Genomic DNA, 23,272 nt, shown 5'->3' with positions numbered 1-23,272 from the left:
CTCGCTAGGATCCTGGAGGGTGCATGGGAGTTTGCTCAACCAGTCTACATGTGTTTTGTGGATCTGGAGAAGGCATTCGACCGTGTCCCTCGGGGTATTCTGTGGGGGGTGCTCAGGGAGTATGGGGTACTGGGCTCTTTGTTACGAGCTATCCAGTCCCTGTACAAACAGAGCAGGAGTCTGGTTCGTATGGCTGGCAGTAAATCTGACTGGTTTCCAGTCAGAGTTGGACTCCGTCAGGGCTGCCCGTTGTCACCGGTTCTGTTCATAATTTTTATGGACAGAATTTCTCGGCGTAGCCAAGTGGCGGAGGGTGTCCGGTTTGGTGGTCTCAGGATTCCATGTCTGCTTTTTGCAGATGATGTGGTCTTGTTGGCTTCATCGAGCCGGGACCTCCGGCTCTTGCTGGACCAGTTTGCAGCCGAGTGTGAAGCGGTAGGGATGAGGATCAGCACCTCCAAGTCCGAGTCCATGGTACTCAGCCGGAAAAGGGTGGAGTGCTCTCTCCAGGTTGGAAGTGAGATCCTGCCTCAAGTGGAGGAGTTTAAATACCTCGGGGTCTTGTTCACGAGTGAGGGAAAGATGGAGCGTGAGATTGACAGGCGAATCGGTGCAGCGTCAGCAGTAATGCGGGCTCTGTACCGGTCCGTTGTGGTGAAGAGAGAGCTGAGCAGAAAAGCAAAGCTCTCGATTTACCGTTCAATCTACGTCCCAACCCTCACCTATGGTCACGAGCTTTGGGTAGTGACCGAAAGAACGAGATCGCGGGTACAAGCGGCTGAAATGAGTTTTCTCCGCAGGATGTCTGGACTCTCCCTTAGAGACAGGGTTAGGAGCTCGGACATCCGGGAGAGACTCGGAGTGGAGCCGCTGCTCCTCCACGTCGAGAGGAGCCAGCTGAGATGGTTCGGGCATCTGGTTCGGATGCCTCCTGGACGCCTTCCTGGAGAGGTGTTCCGGGCATGTCCAACGGGGAGGAGGCCCCGGGGCAGACCAAGAACACGCTGGAGAGACTATATGTCTCGACTGGCCTGGGAACGCCTCGGTATACCCCCGGAGGAGCTAGAGTCGGTGGCTGGGGAGAGGGAGGTCTGGGTTTCTTTGCTCCGACTGCTTCCCCCGCGACCCGGACCCGGATAAGCGGTGGATAATGGATGGATGGATGGGTTTTTGAAATTGGGATGGTTGTTGTTTTTCAAATGAACACATAGTGAATATAAATGGAATATACATCCTATTTTAGTACTATTAACTTATCTCTACATCGAGTAAAAAACGAATAAATCATGCATCGGCTTATAATTTTAAGATTTTGTGTTGGACACAGTGCAAAGTTCAGAGTACTTTAACAAAAAGAAAAGAAATGACTAAAGTCTGATGAGCGTTGTCGAATATTAACAAAATTCTTCGGGGTTTACTGCGTCCAATACCACAAGAGTTATTAGGATTTTAGTGTGAATTCCTGCTGAATCCCTGCTGTAAGCTTTAATGTAGTAATAATAGGATAAGAGTGTTACCGTTACCAGCATCATTGAGCCACTTCTCCAGAAGAGGTTTGAGTTTGCACATGTTCTTAAAGCTGAGATTAAGTGCTTCAAAGCGGGAGATGGTGGTTTGACTGAAATCGTTTCCGTACAGTTTCCCCATGGCCAAGCCCACATCACCCTGCACACAGAGAGGGAGGTGGGGGGAGAATTTCCAGTTTGTCATTACAACAGACAACTGTAAGATGGATATTAAACAGGCTTGTCTTTAACAATTACTAAAACGTCAAAAAATTCATAACAACTGTAAATAACAGTTGGTAACACTTAAGTAACAGTCAGGGGGTGTTGTACGTCTAGCAGGTGTATGCCATTCTGAATGGTGAGCTTAGGATCATGTGCTGCTGCTCCAGAGTTTCCCTTTTCATATCATGCTTTTCAAAAGAGATTATACAGTCTATGTGCACAATGGCACTTCTGTACCCACAGCGTGTGAACTGCTGAAATCCCTCATAATAAGGGTTGTGTATAACCTGTTGCCCACTGTATATTTTGATTTTAAAAAATGGCCGCCATCCTGAAATGGATTAAGTGGCAAAGAAGAAGAGATGAGACCTTTCAATGTTTCGATGTTCTGTTAAAGCTTGTTTAAAGGTCATCGGTTGGCTTTGAATGAATTCATTTGGGGGTGGTGTTTAGATTCTTATAAATGATCAATCCACGTGGGTTTTGTTTACACTTGCGTCTATTCATATAATAATAATAATAATAATAACGTGCAATTATTTGTAATTTTGCAATGTACAACGAAATGTGTCATTCACATTTAACCCATCTGTGGCAGTGAACACACACACTAGTGCACTAGTGGCTTGTGAACACACCCAGAGCGGCAGGCAGGAAGTTGTGGGGTTCGGTGCCTTGCTCAAGGACGCCTCAACCGTGGATTGAGGGAGGAGGGCAGTCCAGTTCCTTCACTTCCACCACGCCCAATTTTACTAACGGTCGTGAGAATCAAACCAATAACCTTTCAGCCTTAAGCCCTCTTCTCTAACCATGCATCAGTGGGTGTTAGATATATGCTTATCCTTATCCTTATATGCTTATAATATGCTTTTCCTCCCTTCATACTACCCCATCTGTCAGGGAGGGAAACCTAGAAGCCCTTCCTCATACTGTGTTTATTGTGCAAATATAATGTGATTGGTTGCAATTAATCGTTTGAATAATTTGACCTTTTATAATGTCCCTTCTCATGCCTGTGTTTACCTGTGTGAAGCCCAGCTTGATTCTTCTTTGTTTAAAAGTCCGGGCAAATTGCTCCAGCTCTTCGAGGTCACTTGGCTCCTCAGGGTGTGAGGTCACAGGGGTCACTGTGTTGCCACTGCTCTCCATCACCTTCTCTCTCTGCCACACAACACATGAGATGTTTTAAAAGGAGGAGGACGTTATTATTTTAGGTGCACGTATGAGTTTAAAAGTATTTTTTTGCATAACTTTTAATTGTAATTAAAGATCCAAACATCCCCCACTCTTTTGTCATTTTGTAGTAACGTGTGTAGTATTAAAAAAATGACAATTGTCAACAAAAAAAGTGAATTTTTGAATTTATTCTACTCACTAGCCATTTTATTTTTTGTTGAATAAAATGACAAATATATATTTTTTTGTGCTAGCTATGTGGCAGTTACCATAAAATGACTAAAGAGTGGGAGAGTGTTGCAATTTTTTATTACAATTTTACGTTACTCAAAAAATCCTTTAAATCTATTTTGTACACCTAATAAAAGAAAGATGAAAGCTTGCAATTTTCCATTCAGTTCCTGGATAACCCTTCAATTAAAAAGACCTTATAATCTCATTAACATTAAGATTAGAGAATGTGTAAATAGGACACATTGGTGTTATCTAGTCCCTTGTTTTCGCCGGACATGTCAATCTTTTCAGAACCTACAAAATGCGTCCGGCCGGGATTTGTAAATCTCCAAAACTGTCCGGGATTTTGCCGTCTTTCCCCCTGTCCCAATACTTACAATAAGTGCACACTTTGGAAAAGTGTGCACTTCGATGACGTATGATGACGTTGTTGTAGGTGAGCAAAAGGGGCGCTCCGGGATCAAGTGTTCAAGGGGTCAGAGCTCAGAGCGGAAATGGGACACACTTCGCCGCGCGCGCACCTGCTTGTGCTTACATCACTTCCAGCCGAGCTCCGCTCCACATCAGTGTTTTACTGGAGCTTTACCACAGTGATTTACCACAGTCTCCTCTTTGTGTTTGGAACCGTTGCTGTGTCACACGAACCTTTCACTTTCTGCTCTATATTTTACAAAACTGAAAGTGGTCACATCTGTCCCTATAACGACACAAATACACGAACACACCTGACTTTCTGACGAGTTAATCAAGTTACATCTGCGCAGTTTTTCAGTTTAACATTAACTTTAGAAGAAAACAGGCCAACTCTCCGGATCAGCCAAACCTTATAAAATATGAAATATAATTATTTTTACACAAATGTCTGGGTCCCAGCAATGCTCAAGTCTATATTACTACTGGTTGATAAAATGTGGTGCTTGCTTTTAGTAACTTTTAAAAAACAGTTAAAATGTAAACTCTTCAGTTTCTGTCATGATCATGAGTTTTCTGATGTAAACAAGTTGCTTTAATACAGGGCTTCAGTTTTGAAGTTTGGTGTTAACATAAACAGTAACAGGCTTTAAATGATAATAAACTGTCAAGAAATTACACATTTTATTGTATTATTTTTGCTTAGGGCCAAATGTTGAATTGAAAGGAATCTGTCCAAAAAGGCATTTGTTATTTATCATTCATTATATGTAACCCTTATCCAGTTCAGGAAACCCACACAGACACATCGAGAACACACCACACTCCTCACAGACAGTCACCTGGAGGAAACCCATGCCGACACAGGGGGAACATACCACACTCCTCACAGAGAGTCACCCGGAGGAAACCCACGCAGACACAGAGAAAACACACCACACTCCTCACAGACAATCACCCGGAGGAAACCCACGCAGACACAGGGAGAACACACCTCACTCCTCGCAGACAGTCACCCGGAGGAAACCCACGCAGACACAGAGAGAACACACCACACTCCTCACAGACAGTCACCCGGAGGAAACCCACGCAAACACAGAGAGAACACACCACACTCCTCACAGACAGTCACCCGGAGGAAACCCACGCAAACACAGAGAGAACACACCACACTCCTCACAGACAGTCACCCGGAGGAAACCCACGCAGACACAGGGAGAACACACCACACTCCTCACAGACAGTCACCCGGAGGAAACCCACGCAGACACAGGGAGAACACACTAAACTTCCCACAGACAGTCACCCGGAGCGGGACTCGAACCCACAACCTCCAGGTCCCTGAAGCTGTGTGACTGCGACACCTACCTGCTGCTCCACCGTGTCGCACTAGTTGCATGGTTTTTGAAAACTCAAATATAAGGCCGAGTCTTTTCTGGAACACCTTACCTGTGCTTGAAGTCCGAGTGTTGGGGGGCCTGCCAGGAGACCCCCCTGGTTTTGCTGAGGTAGTGGAATCAGATTTGGTGTCGACAGCAGTCCTGAAATAGAAGTGAAGCTTCAATCATGGCAGTAACGTATGGCTTGTGATAATCATATCACATTATTATTCTTCATACTACTCAAAAAACTTCATATTACTCAAATATTGTCGAGTTAGAAAGTCGTTTTTACAGATTCCAGTTTAATAAAAATTGTGTAAAACAAGGACCCCACCTTGCTGCCCTTGTTGTGCCTGTGGTAAAAGGAACTGTGCAGGCGAGGGCAGGGGATGTCCTGGAACAAGGACCAGCTGTTGCAATTGTATTAACTGCTGGAGGTCCTGTAGGAAACAGGGTATTTACTGGTAAGTGGTGATGGTCTTAACGGGAAGAAGGTTAATGCAGTGGTTCCCAAATCTCAGTCTCTGCACATGAATATGTTACGATGCAATAAGCTTAAAGCAGTAGTTCAGTCAAAACCCTCACAACCACAATCATGAGACTCAAGGTCACCATGCTCAATTCCAAGCATCAGCCAGAGAGGGAATAAACCATCCCCTGCACTGGGCTGTGGAGCAGTGGTTTCGGATGAACAGGAGTTGGGATTGTGCCCCAGAACTAATCGAAATTTTAATCTTTGCCTAATACAACTTCATACACACATAATTTGTAAAAGCAACTTGATATATTTCTACTTGCTATACTCTAGGTGTCATTTGTAAGAAACACTGCTGGTGTGAGTTTCTTCTCTTTCACTGACACACACAAAAGGGACTAATAACACGCCGTAGTAGAGAAGTGGATACAAATGGATATAATAATTACATTCAGGTCAGGAACCAACTCTTTGATGCCGTAAATATTACAGGAGCAGCAAGAATATTTTTACAACCAGCAAGCAGCTAACAGTACGCATGAGAGGGGTTTAGTTTCCTTTTTTTCTACAACAGTCACAAGAATGTAATTTCTTTATAGTCCTTGAACACCGCCGTTTACGCTCTACTGATTCCACACATGAGGATTTTTCTTTGACACATCCAGGCCAGTAGGTGTCAGTATGCCCAGAGTCCAAGATGGCTGCCCACATATCAACAGTGTGTAAAAGCAGTAGAATTGTATCATTTATTAGCACTTCTATCTATTTGTGTCTCATTAAGTTAATCGTACGCACAGTTTGATTGTTTGTGGACGAGTTTCCATAAAGTTTAGATTTGTAAAATATCACATAACGTGCTGTTGTCGACTGGTATCGCTAACAATTCTAACCAGGAACAAGCCAACAATGAAAAACTAGAGCTTAGGGTTTTCTGAATGTTTAACGTGTACACGGTCAGCACTGGTGTGATGTCATTCCCAGCTCCGCCATACGACTTACGAGGTAAATGGAACGAAGCAATTCCTCCTTTAAATAAGTTACCCCTCAGAAACATGCTTCTCAGTGATTGGCTGTACCTGGGCAGTGAGCTGGATTGGTTGAGAGAGGGATAGCTGGTGAGAAGGGGGTGGGACTGGGGCGGAGTTTTGCTCCTGCACGCTCTTTGATTGGCCCTGCAGCTGAGACGGAGTTGACTGCTGATTGGCTGGCTGCTGCTGCTGCGCTTGTTGCTGATTGGCTGCATGAGCTGCATGTGTCTGCTGCACGGCTGCGGCCAGGAGCTGAGCCTGCTGCAGAAGGAGCTGCTGCTGAGCGGGCAGAAGAGCAGTCAGCTAAGAGAGGGACAGATGGGGGGAGAGTGAGAGGTAAAGGGGGAGACAGAGAAAGAAGAGAGAAAGAGGAAAATATCTGATAAGGAAAGAAGCAGGAAGAAAGGGCGCAAAAAGAGCCAAAGCCAGAAGCATGCCTTTTTATTCTATTTGAAAGAACAAAGTTGGGACAAAACCTAGGATCTCAGTTTCTTTTGGCAGAATTTGAAAACACTAGTTGTTCTGTACATTTTGTCAAAATGTCTGCTTTGAATAGACCATTTAAGGCTGAGGTTTTCTCCTTTAACTGTAAAGTTACCAGGTATCCTCTGACAGTACTGATTTCATTAAAGTATATGATATATTTAGCCTCAGTTTTAAAGGAACACTAGGTAAGATTTTGTATTTTTGCTCTTGGGCTCCCCCTACATTTGCAGAGTGTAATTCATTTTTACAGCACTTTGCTTAAATTAGTGGACAAGAAGTGGTTTCCTACCCTCCTCTACGAGTTACATAGTGCAGTCTCTGCAGTGCTGAGCCCGCAGTAGAAGCATCAAAGTTGAAGTTATATAATAATATAATTTTGGGAGTAGACCCACACCCGAACTCCTCCCCTCAGCCCTATATATACCCTACGAACTCGCTCCTGTCTCCACCCCTTTTTCTTGTAGTCATCTATCCAATGTTTGGGGGTTGGGGGGTGGCTTCATGCGTGTGTTGAAGCCACCCTGAACTCCTCCCCGTTTCAGCGTTACGGGCATGGTCCATACTAGCAAATGATTTTGAAGCTGTAATTTTATGGTAAAATTATTACCTACTGTTTCTTTAAAGAAGCAGCCAGTCACAGTCAGTCACCTGCATGAACTGATTCATCCAGAGACCTCAGCGGAATTTAATTCTTCATCTCATCTGAGCTACATTTCTATAAGGTTTTATAAGTTACCAATTTTGGAGACACAAGGTTTTGTTCCATCAGCAATAAAACATTTAAGATAGGGGCAAAACTGTAATGGGGAATCTGTTAGTTCTGATGAGCTCTATGGGATGAAGTGCTATGTTGTATGTGAGTGCATGTGGCAGGGTGTATTACCCCGGCCAGCTGGCCTCCGGTCAGCATCAGCTGAGTATGTGAGAGGGTGGTCTGAGTGGGTGTGGTCTGTACAGATGCTGGAGACAATTCTCTACAGTCCTCAGGCTTAGCCTGAGAGAGAGAGAGAGAGAGAGAGAGAGAGAGAGAGAAATACAAAGGGAAAAATGTTTTAAACTAGTATACAATATTTTGAGAACTTCATACATATTAGATGTACAAATAAGTTCAAAATTTTTTTTCTGTTGTGTTTATGTAATTGTTTGAACTGGATTTAACTGAAACTTTCTTCCACTCTTTTGTCATTTTATGGTAACTGTTGCCTAGTATTAAATATGACTATTGTCATTCTATTCAACAAAATAGAACCTAAAAATAAAGTAGTTTGTAAATGGTAAACAAGGAGAATTTTAATCATCACTGCATTCATTATATGAGTTACATCAAGGCAATGCAAGGCAAGGCAAGTTTATTTATAGAGCACCTTTCATACACAAGGGCAATTCAAAGTGCTTTATAGAGTCAAAAAAAACAGTAAAAAGCTCTTAAATTAAGAGCAAGGATAGAAAAGAAGCCATAAAAGGCTTTTAAAAATTAAAATAGTGCAATAAAAGAAAACATGATTGAAATTATTCAAACAATTAAAATTGTATAATTAAAAAAAGTGCATCAGTTTGTTCTGTTCTTGGTGATAATATTGTATCCAAAATATACGTGAGTTTTGGTTTAGACGATTTAAAGGTGGTGATGGTGATGTTAACGATCGTGAACAGAGCGTATTAAGAGCTAATTTTTATACTTTAAATTTTTTGTTGAATAAAATTACAATCGTCATTTTTAATACTTGAAAACGTACCATAAAATGACAAAAGAACTTTTCATACGTAACACACACAACATTTTAAAGGTTATTGGGACGCCTCATAAAATTATATTTTGATTCTAAAAATTGCTTATTTATTTGTTTTTGGTTTTTTTTTTATTAATTTTGACATATTTTCTGCCTCATAAATTAGAAGTGAATCACATCTTGAAAAAAATGAGATTTTGAAAGCTTTATTATTTCTTAGTTATTTGTTGTTTTGTTTTTTTTTAACCTTCATAAACTTGTTTCTTGAGTTTAATATATTTTGGGTTCCTAGAAAATATACAGTAAATAAGTACTTTGACTAATATCAATGCACAAAGTTCATTAGTGACTGTACATTCAAACTTCTTTTAATAAAACCCTCTGGTTGTTGATACCATGTTGAGGTTGATGGGCTGTGGTGATTGACTGTCTCTGCTAAGTGATAAACAGAGGGGTTCAGCAGTAGCCAATAGTGTCTAAAGGGTACAGGTTTCTGTTCCTGTTCTTTCAGTTACTCATCCTTAATCTCTTTCTAATTCCTTTTCAGCTTCTTAGTGTTAATTTCCTTCTGTGTGTGTGTGTGTTTGTGAGAGTGCGTGTGTTTGTGTGTGTACTCCATCCTTGGGCAAGTTGGGACAAATTTCAAACATATTTTGGATTTGCATATCAGGCACTCTGGTGGAGTCTCCCACTAGACATTCCCAAATCCCACTTCCAACAAAACCTAGAGCAAAATGTTCATAAAATCAGTTCAATTGAAGCATCATGAAAAATTGACGTGTGTTTTTCTTTAAATAGAGCTAGAAAATACATTAATAAATCAGGGCTTACTGGATTTATGTTTATTTTGCTTTCTGAGCCAACATTTGCAAAGTGCGGAAGCAGTGTGTTAAGGGTTGGAGTCACCATATGGTAGGGTGACCAGACCTCCTCTTTTCCCCAGACACGTCCTCTTTTTGGGACCTAATTAAGGGTCCCAAAAAGAGGATTGTGTTCAAGGGGTTAGAGAATTGAGAGCTGAATTGGGACACAATCGCAGGGGTTCAGCTCAGTGTTTTACTGGAGCCTCGAACAGAATTGTGTTGAACGTTGTTGAGGTAATATTTATCATTCTTTAGGTTTGGAGAATGGTTCTGTGACCCAGCCTTTTGTTTTCTACGATATATTTAACAAACAGAAAGTCATCGTCTGTTCCTATAACGACGCGAATACACGGCCACACCTCAACGTTACTGACTTTCTGACGAGTAAAGTACATCCACACAGCTTTTTGTTTAACTTTACACGAAAGAACACCAAAGTGAGGTGCTACTCAAAATAAATGAGTTTTATCAGTCGGACCCTTGAAGGGTATCTCTGCAGGACGGAGATACCTCCAAGTCTAGACGTACAACTCCAAGTGGGAGGGACAACCTAATCCTAAACCTACCCATAATCCTAACCATAGCCTCCCACTTTCTGGTATCTGCCTACTTCCTGTGTATGCCCCTCCCACTTGCTGGTCTCTGGCCTGCAAGGATATGTAGTTGTGGGTGCACCCTTGTAGAAATGTAAGTCAGTACATCTATACAATATCTAGTTCCCAGCAATGCCCTGTTCCTTTATCAAGTATAGATTAGTTGGTTGATAAAATGTTGGCTTTAATGTCATTTTAACACAGTGCTTCAGTTTTGTAGTTTCTTATAAACAGAAAATAACAGGCTTTCCATGATCATACACACACTGTCAGATAAACTATTTTTATAGTTATTGTTATTATTTGTTATTATTGTTTAAGTTGAATGGAAAGGAATATTATCTATCCGTAAAGTGTCCTCTTTTTTGGAAACCAAAATATGTAATTCTGTGGTATCACTACTTAATTGCGGCCTGTCATGAAAAGTGACAAATCTCACTCCAGCGTTGTGGTTTGGAGCAGTGGAACTGCTCTGGAGTTAAGGATCTCCAACTAATGTGTAGAGATGAATTAGCATCAAGAACTAATCAAATAACACCAGAACCTGACCTTACTCATGCTACTAATGCTAATGGTAGTACCTATATTTTTTATATTGGGAACCATACATATATATATTAATTAATTCATTCATGTCTGTAACCAGTCTGTATCCAGTTCAGGGTCGCTGTGGGTCTGGAGCCTGGAGTGGGCGCCAGAATTAGCGGTTCTATATAGCGACGTTAACATATCATCGCTACCGTCGCTATCTCCCTCCATGTTTGAGACGCTAAATTTAGCATTCATTTTCTCTTTTAAACCTTCTTTGTCCAATGCTAAAGCTCTTTTATTCAGCAAATTAAGAGATTCTGACTCAAAAATCATCAAATCTACACTTACAGTATTAATTCTTTTCCACTAATTTGTCACACATATCACACTACACATTAATCTCCCCCCGAAAATACAAGGAATTACTAGCATTTTAGCCTTCTTTTTGTGATTCCTTTTTTTAAATCAACACTACTATATAAATATTTAATTCCATTCTTTTGAATTTACGTTGATTAACTTTTTTTACATTTACATATCCTTTATTAAAAGCTTCAGTCATAAGAAGGGACAATGCAGTTAATCATAATGCCTACTTCTAATAGCCTTTTATTTATTGAGCGTGGGGCCGGCCATGGACCATGTTTAACACACTTGATACACAACTAGTCATACAATGAACACAGTCACATAGAGAAACCTGAGGCTTTACACGGGTCACTGGATCATCCAACATTATTAAACTATGTAATGTTTCTGTTTCATTCTCTCTTTCATTTCCTCCTTCCAGCCGTATCAGTCCTCCACACACAGCATGGAAACTACTTTAACAACGTTAAGAGTTTCACTGGGGTGCATTTGTATTACATACACAAGTCTTACATATACAATTATGATGTATTTTTGTTGATTTAAGACATGTCACTGTTGCATAAAATGAGTCCTATAGTTAAAAAAGAGTTTACTGTGCCCCACCAGGTCATACAAGAAATGCCACTGATTACCAAGTACCAAGTCCATACAGCAGTGTTTTAACCAGTAGAGATAGATCTTGCCAGGAGAGGTACATAAGACTAATTCCAGAAAACACAATTAGTCTTAAAGACTTTTGTTTTCATAATACCTAAAAACCTGGGCTGTGTGTACATTTCTGTCATTAACACAGAAAGTTCTTATCCAGTGTGTTTGCTCAAGGAGGGAACTGAGCCCCCATCTGCTGGGTGTTATCCAATACGCTAATCTAAACGCACTGTGCCAAGTCCATTCCAATGACATCTTGGTCATTCCACCAGGCTGATATTCCCACTCACACAAGATCAGGCTGCTATTTATACAAACTGGGCAAAGGCCTACAGCCCAAAACTGATTTAATTTGTGCATCAGCTAGGCTTTTCCCACTCAAGGCTTTTCCAGTGAGTTCATTGGCTCTTTTTGACTGATGGGTGTTTCCCTGTAGACAGATGCCATGCTTAGCATGATCAGACTTCCCTTTTTATTTCTTAATCAGTGAACTGCCTTCTCTGTCTTTACCGCTATCTCCCCAGACGTAAGTGTTTCTCAAACCTGGTCCTCAAGGCACTACACCCTGTGCATTTTAGTGGTTTCCCTGCTTTAACACGCCAAATGAAACACGAAGGGACTTGTTCATTAACATATTTCTTGAAAGTAGTGTGTGGCAGGGTGCCTCCAGGACCAGAGATGAGAAACACTGCTTTCGATCACTGGAAAATGTTGTGATTAGCAGAAAAAAGCTTTGTTTAATGAGTTTATACCTGATTACTGGAATCTGAGCCATTCCTTTCTGAATCTAAAAGAGAGAGAGAGAAAGAGAGAGATTTAATTTCTGTGACAGCTTTAGAAATAATGCTTTACATCTCTGACATATTCAGTATGATTCAAATTTGTGATTGCTTAGGAAATTCAATGCCTCATGTATCTGCTTGTGTAAACATGTATGTACACAGCGTTTCTTCTCCATCCAATGCTTTTTGTATAAGCCGGGATCCAGAGCTTGTAAGGCTCTTGTGACTGAATGCCATCAATGCCATGTTCCAACATCTAGTTTAAGGTTTAAGGACTTCACAGAAGAGTAGAGGTCCCCTATTTATACCCTAAACTGAATGAGCAGCTATCCATAGAATTGGTGTTTTAATATATTTATATATATATATATATTGTATTGTTAAAATGTCCAATGAAGGGCTGCAGGGAGTAAACATTTATTATTATTATTATTATTATTATTATTATTATTATTAGTATTAGTATTATTATTATATTTAAAATAAAACTTAATGTGTAGTTTGGGCCCCATAGTTTTGTACTCATATTGCCATACCTCCTGTGTTCTCCATTGGAGAGTCTGCAGCAGGGTTCTCAACTTCTATTGGCTTAGACATTCTGATATCTACAAGAAAAACAGAAACAGATTAAAAAATCTGGCAAAATAAAATATAAAACTTTTGTCCACAACACTTTGTTTCGGCGGCTGAGAAAGGATTGATAACGAGTGTCAGAGAGACAGAGAAAGAGAAGGAGTTTCTAAAGGGAAAGAGAAACTTTCGTTCGTAACATCTTGGCTTGCGGAAGAATGAAAACTTTTCGATCCCTGTGGGGAAAGGACACGTAAGTCAAACTGGAGTTTCAGAGTTGTGACACCTCAGGGACCGGCACTCTACAAACATGAATCAGTCTTCGCTTTAGGCCCCTTCACAACCAGCTTCATCGACCCATCGGGGAGAAGTTCAAGATCTCATTAAATTGTGACCATTGCAGTGAAATGTTTAAGTCTACGTTTGTATAATCTCAAAAGTAACAATGTAGCAATGCACTACAGGAACCTGGCTGCAAGGCAGTAGCAGCTCTGTAGGGGGACAATACACCATCCATTATATTTCAGATGACTTGGAGAGCAAGAACCAAGCATACAACATGATGCTGAATGCCATCAAATCCTTACATCAGTGTTACACTATCTAGTGTAAGGACTTCTCAGAAGACTAGAGGATGTTACAGCCTCCTATTAATCCCCTTGCTGTTGGAATGAGCACGATTCCACAACATTGTTCCCGTAGTCAGAAGGAGAAAATGCAAACAACTTTTAAGACTGAACTTTGGAGGGGTGCTTTGGGAATGGAAGTTGTAAGAAAAGCATAAATAGTGCATAATTATGTGTCTTTTATATACCCTGCAACAACACTCTGAACAATACCCTGAACTACAACATGTAGTTGTTTAAATTAAAAGTAAATGGGGGAATAAGGTGGTATCTAACTTCTACAGAGTCCTATACACTGTGTTCAGCTCTGAAACATAACTGAAACAACCAGTTTATCAATATTACATAACCTTTCATCATACTTGTTCTTACTTTTGCTACCCGAGGCCCCTGGTATGGTCCCAGAAATGCCCCTCAGGGACAGGGTGTGTTGGGTTGACCCTGTTTGTCCAAAAAGTCTATTACTACAAATCATTAGGTGATTACAAATCATTACAAATAAGTTTTAAAGCTTTTTTGTGTAACGTGTTAATTGTAATTCAACATTCACATATTGACCTGCTCTTTTGTCTTTTTGTGGTCATTGTTGTATAGTATTAACTTATTATAACTGTTAGTGTTTATAAAAAAAAACACATTTAAGTCGTCTCCACCAAAACTCACACATACTTTAGGACACAATATTATCCCAAAGAAAGATGCTTTTGCAGCTTTGTTTCTTTCATGGAACTCATAATGAATGCAGTGACAAATACATTTTCTTGCCATTTTTACGCTACTTACGTTACACAAGAGTCAACGTGAAATGACAAAAGTGCAGGAGAATAATTGAATTTTTAATTACCATTATATCTTACACGAAAAACGTATTCCTTCACCTAACATTTACCTTATGAAGATGTTACACAGCAGAATCAAAGCCATTAAATCAGTTACAATGAATTCATTCAAAGATTTAACTTCAGTGACATAATGTTTGTCACTGAATAAACATGAAAACAAATCAACAAGAGTGGGCTCATATGGGCTTCATAAAGACAGAAGCTCTTCCTTTAAAACAAACACACTCTCAGATGGACACGCACGCACACACACACACACACACACACACACACACACACACACACACACACACACACTTTCTCATACAAACACACTTCCCTTTTGTGAAATAGATGCAAATAGGCCCAACGACTGACTAATTATATCGGCCACCTGCATATTAAACTTGCCCTCCCTCTCCCCACACTGTCTGTCTCTCACTAATCTCTCTTTCTTTTCTCTCTTTATGATAAAACGGAGAAGATAAACCACACGTAAACTCAAAAGAAACCGTCAGTGTTAAAATACTCATCTTCACACTAGTGGTGTTAAGATTTATTTCTAGTAAAAAACGGCCATTAAGTACAAGCAATTATTTTTTTGGCCTCAGGAAATATCTGTCAAGTTCAGCCTTAGAAGTTGACATCTCAGCAGTCCCAGGCACATTCAGTGATACTGAGGTCTTGAGGTCACCAACACTGTGTACTGGCCTCTCACTCTTTCACGCTGCAGTTTTTCCAGTTCTATGTTGGGATAGGAGGAAGTAAAGCTGGAGGAAAGCCCCTCGGCAGCCCCCTCACGCCACAAGGCGCGCTGGGAACAAAACGCAGAAGTCCACACTGCGCTGCGTTGACAAGAATGCATCCAAAAAAGCTTGCCGTGAGGTTTCACCAACATTTCCACATTACATCACCTGCAGATGCTGATGCTTCTTTACAGTCACAAGCTACATTTTTAGCGCTGCTTGTCAAAGGCCATGGGTTTTTGGTTGTTAACTTCATACTCTGCACTTTTTCTTCCCTAAGTACTGATCATTTACTGAATTTACACAGTGGAAATAATACAATTAAAATGCGATTCTACGATTGGCAGAAAAAGGCCTTTTTCAAGAAATTATGCCACCAGTATTTTAGATAAAGATATAGATATGAAAAAACACAACTAGTCAAACAGAAAATAAATAACAGCTACTTTACGTTGAGTAAAATGTTCAGTTGTGCACACACAGTTTACAAAATATCCATAAAAGAGCATGAAATGAAATAGGAAGCTCTCTGAAGCAGCTGCTTATGACCCAAATGTCATCATGCTCTATGCTAAGTGCCCCCCCCCCCCCACCCCGGAATTGACAGAGCTCCATCCGATGTGTTTGGGAAACTGTTTGTGGAGCTAGGATCCTAAATTAATGTAAAATATTGTTACTAAGGTTGAATGTGATCAAATACCATACAATTTAAGGGCTTTCCACACTCAAAGTGGAGCTAGTGCACCGAATCCTTTGGGTTTATACTAATTTTATAGCGCACATATTAAGCACAATAAACACCAATGAAAACTATTTTAGAATTTTTAATATTACACATCAAATGATGTATATTATTTAATGGAGCAAACAGAAATATTTATTTTAATGTATATTCTGTGACTTTAAGTCCTTATCACTGTAAAAACAACCACTGCACATTTTACATTATATTTTAAATGACATTTACTCCCACAGAAGGAGTTGGCTTCGTTGTGATTAAGTATAATTTTTTTTTAAATGCCTGCAGCCCATCTGTAAAGCTCATGTGATGTAGTGGTTGATTGTTGTGTACATTATCCTAGTTGTAGCTGGTATTGCAGTGATTGTGGAGTATCGTATCCATGATGAAACCGGTATGAAGTAACTGTGGAGCATATTATTCCAGATGTTGGTATGAAGTGATTGTGGAGTATATCATTCATGATGAAGTTGTGTGTTTGAGTTTGAGACCAAAAGCTTCTGTCTCACTTCCCTCTCTATTTCCCCTTAGACGGGTTGAGCTTAATGTGCTAAACCAAACCCTTACTGTCAAAACAGCTATTAATAATCACACATACACACACACACACACACACACACACATATATATAAGTATATATACAGTCACACACACACATATGGACCCTGTGTGTTGTCCCTTAGGTAGTCTGTAAATACACTACACACAGTACACCGTTACTGCTGTCCGTATAAACACACGTCTAAATATAATTGGATTCTACATCACATACTACTGGGTGATGTCTATAAAATGTTACATTTGAATATGAAATTTAAACTTCAAATATAATTTAAGCTTAAATATTTGTGAATGATCCAAATAATTAGTGAATTCTGCTACTTTAAGGTGGTCCCACTATAGACCCACATGGTATACCAACAAGAAGCCACGTGGAAGGATCTGGAGCAGCAACACAAGCTACACAAGTATCATTGCTAAATGGCAGCTAGAAGGGTACAAATCTGACCCAGTTTGGGTTAAAGATCAGTGCAGCTGTGACCTCATCTGAGTGACTTAATACTATCCAATATGTTTGGGAGGAGTTGTAGTGGTAGAACTAACCGTCCAACGTAAATAGCTTAGTATTTGAGGTTGAGTACCATCAAATCCTAGCAGCAAAGTCACAACATTTAGTCAGAAGCCTTCCAGAAGAGTAGAGAACACAGCAGAAGATACTACAGCAATCAGTGGACGTGCTCCTTATGAATAGTTCACATTTCAGAAGAAATGTGAGGCACAACGCGGCGTTATCTTTTCAAGCACTGACACTGATACCGAAACCTTGAGCACTGGCTGATACTGATACTGATTTTTCATCTTTCCAGATTAGTAAGCTTTAAAATGAGCTAAAAGACAAGTTTCTAGGGTTCTTCACTAAAAGACTATAATGTCCAAACCCAGAGTCCAGTAAATGTAATCCTTAAAACACAAAACTGAACTTTGGACAGCAGGCTGTTTTATAAATATATTAATTGTCAAACCTGCAGTTATCTTTTCACTCTGTAAAACCAAAGAGTGTGACATAATGTCTCTGTCTGTGAGGAGTTTGGTGTGTTCTCCCTGTGTCTGTGTGGGTTTCCTCTGTGGGCTCAGGTTTCCTCCCACAGTCCAAAAAAACACACATGGTGTGAGGTCAATTGGCTGTGTAGTCTGTCCAGAAGTGTGTGTGCGATTGAGTAAAGGTGTGAGGCCAGGCTGTGTATCCGGTAGTCTAGGGTGGGCCTCAGGCCTGAACGGGGTGAAGTGGTTGCAGATAATGTATGAACAAACGAATTAATGATACGATATCACTTTAATATCAATATAATACCAATATTGGATACCATTTCAGCACCCACTGTTCTACACAGTAAACCAAGCAGTGTCTAAAACAGAGCTGAGGACTGTATGAGGTTTTCATAAATAAATGAATAGTTAATTTTGCTGTTATATTAGCGATGTAAGAACACAGTGAATCATATTGAAACACTACATTAATTTATTACCTTCTAAAGTCTATGTGTAAAAGGGCAGAAATTTGGAGTCATGCTGAAGTAGACCTTCATAAATACATTAATAAACATAATACACACTGACAAAATAAATAACTGATAGATTTAAAGGCTTTTTTGGCTGGAAATATAGTGTTTTACTTTTGTAAGCTAGTATAACTCTGCATTCTTATCTGTTCTGACACTTCTCTGGCACACAGGAAGAAGGTAGCAGCTTTTAAACTTGGCAAAACACATTTAAATATCACTTACAGTATATATGTGACTTGGTTTATTGTAAATAGCCTTTTAAACTCTGATAAAAATGTGTAGATATGATTTCAGGCCAGATATAATACGACCATATTCCTTGCTCTCTCTCTCTATATATTACTTCCTCCATCACTCTCTCTTATCTCTTATTTGACCTCTTCATTATTTTCTCGTCCTGTTTTGAGTGAACTGTCCATTCCGCTCCACGCTCATGACCTCCTGTGACCTCTCTACTCCAGTGTTTTACCATGTGTTTATTTTAGTGGCTCATATTAAACTACTAACTTTTTTTTTTTTTAAATATTATGTTGGTGACAACACTGTGCTGCTCTGTGACTGGTCACAACTCTGTGAAGAAGCGAACAACAAATCCATACACAAGCAGTTTTAGACAGTCCTCAGTACTTTAGTAGATTTGTTCCACTGCTACTTTTGTATTTCTACTTAAGTGTGCTTTAAATTTGACTCCAATTACTACTTCACTTTACTAGCAGAACTTTTACTGGACGGCTTTAGCTTCAGCTTATCTTGGCGATAAGTCATCTCATGGTTTCATCGGTGTTATCACAGGCCTAAACGTAGCCCATTTATATGACTTGACAAGCCTACATCTAACCCACACCAGTTAATGGCTTTCAAACATTTAAGCCCATAGACTGCTGTTCAAAGTTATACACACCTGAGAAAAGTCTATTTATAGCACTAAAATCTGAACAGCGCGCATCTGTTTCCTGAGGAAAACACTAGAATTACAGTAAATAAAAGATTTTTTTGTATTTCCTTTTAAAGGAAGCTCACTAGTGTTTATCATCCAATACCGTCTTCAGTAAATAAGCACTTTATTTATGTTTCTCACTTTAACCCAGATAACTTATGTCAGATATAAAGACTATCCACTAAACAATTGGACAGTTGACAAACCTCCACTTTGCGCTTAAGTAATCTGGTTAAAACGCTGGTGGTTTAGCAAATCAATGCAAACTGAACCAAAACCAAAACAAAACACTGGAAAATACATAAGTAGCTTAGACAAAATTTGCAAATATGAAAATATTTCTACATGAATTCTGCTGTTAAAAGGCGTTTTTGAGGCACCAGTGTACCCTCTGCTTTAAACAATTTCCGTAGGCATCTAATATTTTATCCCACAGTAGTGTACATGTAATTACTGTTATAAAATATTGAATTTTTGACTAAATGATATGAATAAAATAAGTGTTGTGATTACATTGCCTTATATCAAAATGTAATGCTGTTTTTACTGTAAAGTTATATGTTGGAGATGCACTTTATCAGTATTATTATTGACAGTAATGGTATGTAAGTCTTTTCCAAACTTGGCTTAAAACCTCTGGGATCATTATCAATAAAACAGTTATGGATTCATCTTAAAGGCTCAGGTAATTACATTTTAAAAAGCGACATTTTGCAATGCTGAAAACGTAAGGGCTGAAATAAAAGATGTAGATTCCTTTTTCACTCCTCAGTTACAATTCTGTTCAGTTGAGGTAAGGTCCATTAAAGTCAAGCTGTTTTACACTGGACATTGGACACATCATTGTGATGCCTTTCGGTCATTATTCGGTATATAACAATAAAGAGGACATGTGAGTGATCACTGCAGTGATGCCCTTTCAGCCATTATTATACATGACCTGTCCAGTGTGCTCTAGCTAAAGTTTAATGACCTCATTGAGCACCTTGTTCCGTCAAGAGCTTCATTAGCATTACCCCACCCTACAAAAGAACAACAATCTGGCAACCCGGCCATAAATACACATACCTGGCAACCACAGGTGAGAGAAATCCATAGCTGCTATGGGAGCCGTCTTTGTCATGCTGATAAATGATGGGCGCCCTGTTCTCTCTTTCAGCTGCTCTGTTTTTCTCTCTCTCTTTATCTCTTCCTTTCACACATTTACCCACATGTGCTCTCTCTCTCTCTCTCTTCTCTCTCTCTCTCTCTCTCTCTGCTAATAAGAAGGAACAAACTGATAACTTTGCGGTGTTGGTTGAGGGTGGTTGATGGGGGGGAGGAAAAAAAAGACAGAAGAAATCAGTCCTCTCCTCCGCCTTCTCTCCTCCCCTTCCTACACCTCCACCCCCAGCAACGCCCACTTCCTCCCCCACTAACACCAGCTCAACATTTCCCTTCACACACTGCGTACACACTGCAGATTACAGCAGATTTACTCTTGTTTGTTTTCATTTGCTACGTAGAAGATGATGGATTTGATCACTTATGTTTAAGTTAAGCCCTCACACTAGGAACATGGTGTGAGGTCAAAAAAAAAGCTAAAGACAAACTACTTTTTTAGCAGGCAAACGTCTTTTAGTGCAGTCATTCTGAAATCTAAAATCTACATTTGGTAGAAGACCCTTAACATTTATCATCAATTACAGAGTAATCACTAGTAATGGTTATCATACTCCACTCAGTAAGTTGGCAGCTATGAATTATTCTGGATCTGTTTAAGATTGTTCATTACATACAATTCATTACTGTTTCTGAGGCAGCACTGGGTGTTGTCTCTGTCACACAGCTCCACGATTCTGTGAGGAGTGTGGTGTGTTCTCCCTGTGTCTGCGTGGGTTTCCTCCGGGTGACTGTCTGTGAGGAGTGTGGTGTGTTCTCCCTGTGTCTGTGGGTTTCCTCCGGGTGACTGTCTGTGAGGAGTGTGTTGTGTTCTCCCTGTGTCTGCGTGGGTTTCCTCCGGGTGACTGTCTGAGGAGTGTGGTGTGTTCTCCCTGTGTCTGCGTGGGTTTCTTCCGGGTGACTGTCTGTGAGGAGTGTGGTGTGTTCTCCCTGTGTCTGCGTGGGTTTCTTCCGGGTTGGCCAGTTTCCTCTCACAGTCCAAACACAAGCATTGCTCCGTGGACTGGCCATGTAGAAGTGTCTACATGTAGAAGGTTGGAGTGTGTGAAAGACTGGGTTTAGTGTGTGATGTCCTGTCATGGATTGGTGCTTGCACCCAGTGATTTTCAGCTACAATTAATTGTTAAATAACTACTAGGAATGATTCAGAAACTCCTGGGAAGTGTTTTGTAATTACTATTGATTGGTTTAGTAACAGCTATAGTTCAGTGATTACTATGGATTATTTACTGAGGCTGTGAATGTTTCAGTAACTACTATAAACTAATCTGAGCTATAAACATACCATGAAATTAATAGTATGACCTTTCGGTGGACTTTAGAATGTAAAGCATTAAAACCAATATGACATAAAGAACATAAATAAAAACTGCATATATATAAATTTTATTTTTTTAGTGTTATTATTTTTGTATTGTTGGAGGAAGCACTCAGGGGGCGGTGCCTTAGATATGGAAGTCAAGTGGGACGGGGTGTAACAGTGAAAGAGAGTGCGCTAGATGAAGGAGGAAGTAAACAAGTACAGAAGGGTGGGCAGCAGAGAAAGAGTGGGGTAAATAAGAGGGTAAGAGAGAGAAAGTGTGTGTGAGTGAGAGAGAGAGAGAGAGAGAGAGAGAGAGAGAGAGAGAGAGAGTGGGATGCCTGCTGACGAGTGAGATGAAAGGATAAATAGAGAGATGGAGTATGATGTAGAGTGGTGAAAGAGGGGGAGAGCTTGTTGCCACTGGAAAGTGCTGGGGCTGCTGGAAAGTGTGTGGTCACACACTCACTATCTACACTGTACATCATTTTCACGTGGATGACTTCGTCTTTCCACCTTAACTCTTTCTCTCTCTCTCTCTCTCTCTCTCTCTCTCTCTCTGAGCTCTGACATACCTACTCCGATCAGAAGAGAACAACACTGACCTATGGTAATGAAATTCAGGTCAAACAACTAAAACAGACAAAATATGATCATTAAAAAAAATAAAATCAGAGAATCTATCTTGGCACATAAAATTCTAAATACAACTGCTTGTTCCGCCTTAAATAATTCAGTAGTTAATTCAGGCACAAAAGCTTCGTAATACAACTGGAAAGGAAAAAAAAATAATTGTGGAAAATACATTCTGGCAGCTAAGCAACTTAAAAATATTGTCTGGTCCACCTTAAATGGTGCAGCAGTTACATTTTGGCACCCAAGCTTCACAAACAATGATTTAATTCCACCTTAAATTATGTTACTTTCTAACTCCTAACACTTACATAAATGTCTGTACTCTATTTTAAGTCCACTTTAAACAGGTTGGGGGCACATTCTGTGGAGCAAAAAGTTCATAGAAAAATGTAGCATGAAATAATAATTTTGAACTGACGCTACCGTTTATTATTGTGTTAAACCGGATTAATGATTAGAATAATAATGGGGGGAAATGATTCAAATGAATTATGGAATAAAATCTTGTTGCTTTAATTTAACTGAATAATAGGATTCTTGTCTATTGACTCGTATTGGTGTAGAGTAGCGTTTTCTTTAATAAGGTGTAGCTGTTGCTAGAGTACCGCTGTTTGCTAGCATGGCTGACTAGCAAAACATCAGACACGTACCAGAATATCTTTCTGCCTCTCTCTATATTTCTTTCTTTTTCATATTATACTTTTACTTACTCTTATGTAATTTTATTTTATTATTTTAATAAACTCAGACTGGAACTAACGGGTATATAATTGTTGCAGTGTTGTATAGTGACCAGATGGGGGCAGCGTTGTATAACCAGGCGTTTTAAACTGTGGCAGGTTTCCGTCTCCTTCCGTCACAAAGACAATGTTTGTAGGCAATTTGGGGACGTTACACGGACTTACTTACTTTCTTTTTCTGTAGATTTATCTTTACCATAACTATTAAACATGAATGAACACACGTCTATTTACCTTAAAATGTATTGATTTACTGTAAGGAGACAAGCCCCGCAATGTGTGTGTGTAAATAGTTTTGGTTTCCACAGCATGGTATCACTCTGGACCACACAAACACACACTTGTGCCTGTGTCAAAGCTAAAAACGGCTTGGCCTACATCTAAACCAACATTAAACTTGAAATATATTGATTGGCCTTTTTTATATAATTTTATCTACGAAAAATAATTCCAGACAAAAACTTGTACTTTACAGTACCTTACATGAGACAG

At 39.8% G+C, this 23,272-nt stretch overlaps 1 protein-coding gene across 9 annotated transcripts in view; it reads right to left on the bottom strand.

Annotated features, from left to right (window-relative positions):
• The window catches only part of pou2f2b (POU class 2 homeobox 2b), an 86,845-nt gene that overhangs the window by 10,708 nt on the left and 52,865 nt on the right, over positions 1-23,272 (bottom strand). For 4 of the 9 annotated variants that reach the window (XM_066683447.1, XM_066683444.1, XM_066683450.1 and 1 more), the window contains exons 2-9: positions 12,978-13,046; positions 12,412-12,446; positions 7,806-7,916; positions 6,485-6,739; positions 5,268-5,373; positions 5,001-5,092; positions 2,754-2,891; positions 1,518-1,665 (exon numbers count right to left, since the gene is read on the bottom strand). In XM_066683447.1, coding sequence (XP_066539544.1) covers positions 1,518-1,665; positions 2,754-2,891; positions 5,001-5,092; positions 5,268-5,373; positions 6,485-6,739; positions 7,806-7,916; positions 12,412-12,446; positions 12,978-13,038 — 946 coding nt within the window. In that variant the 5' untranslated portion in view covers positions 13,039-13,046. Of the gene's footprint in view, positions 1-1,517; positions 1,666-2,753; positions 2,892-5,000; positions 5,093-5,267; positions 5,374-6,484; positions 6,740-7,805; positions 7,917-12,411; positions 12,447-12,977; positions 13,047-20,011; positions 20,116-23,272 lie in introns of those variants that run through there. The other 5 variants (XM_066683445.1, XM_066683451.1, XM_066683446.1 and 2 more) reach the window with 4 other exon arrangements.

The sequence above is a fragment of the Hoplias malabaricus genome, chromosome 10, assembly GCF_029633855.1.
Source record: "Hoplias malabaricus isolate fHopMal1 chromosome 10, fHopMal1.hap1, whole genome shotgun sequence".
NCBI classification, from domain to species: Eukaryota; Metazoa; Chordata; class Actinopteri; order Characiformes; family Erythrinidae; genus Hoplias; species Hoplias malabaricus.
The sequence above is the reverse complement of the archived record's forward strand: the minus strand, read 5'-3'. Positions and strand labels throughout refer to the sequence as shown.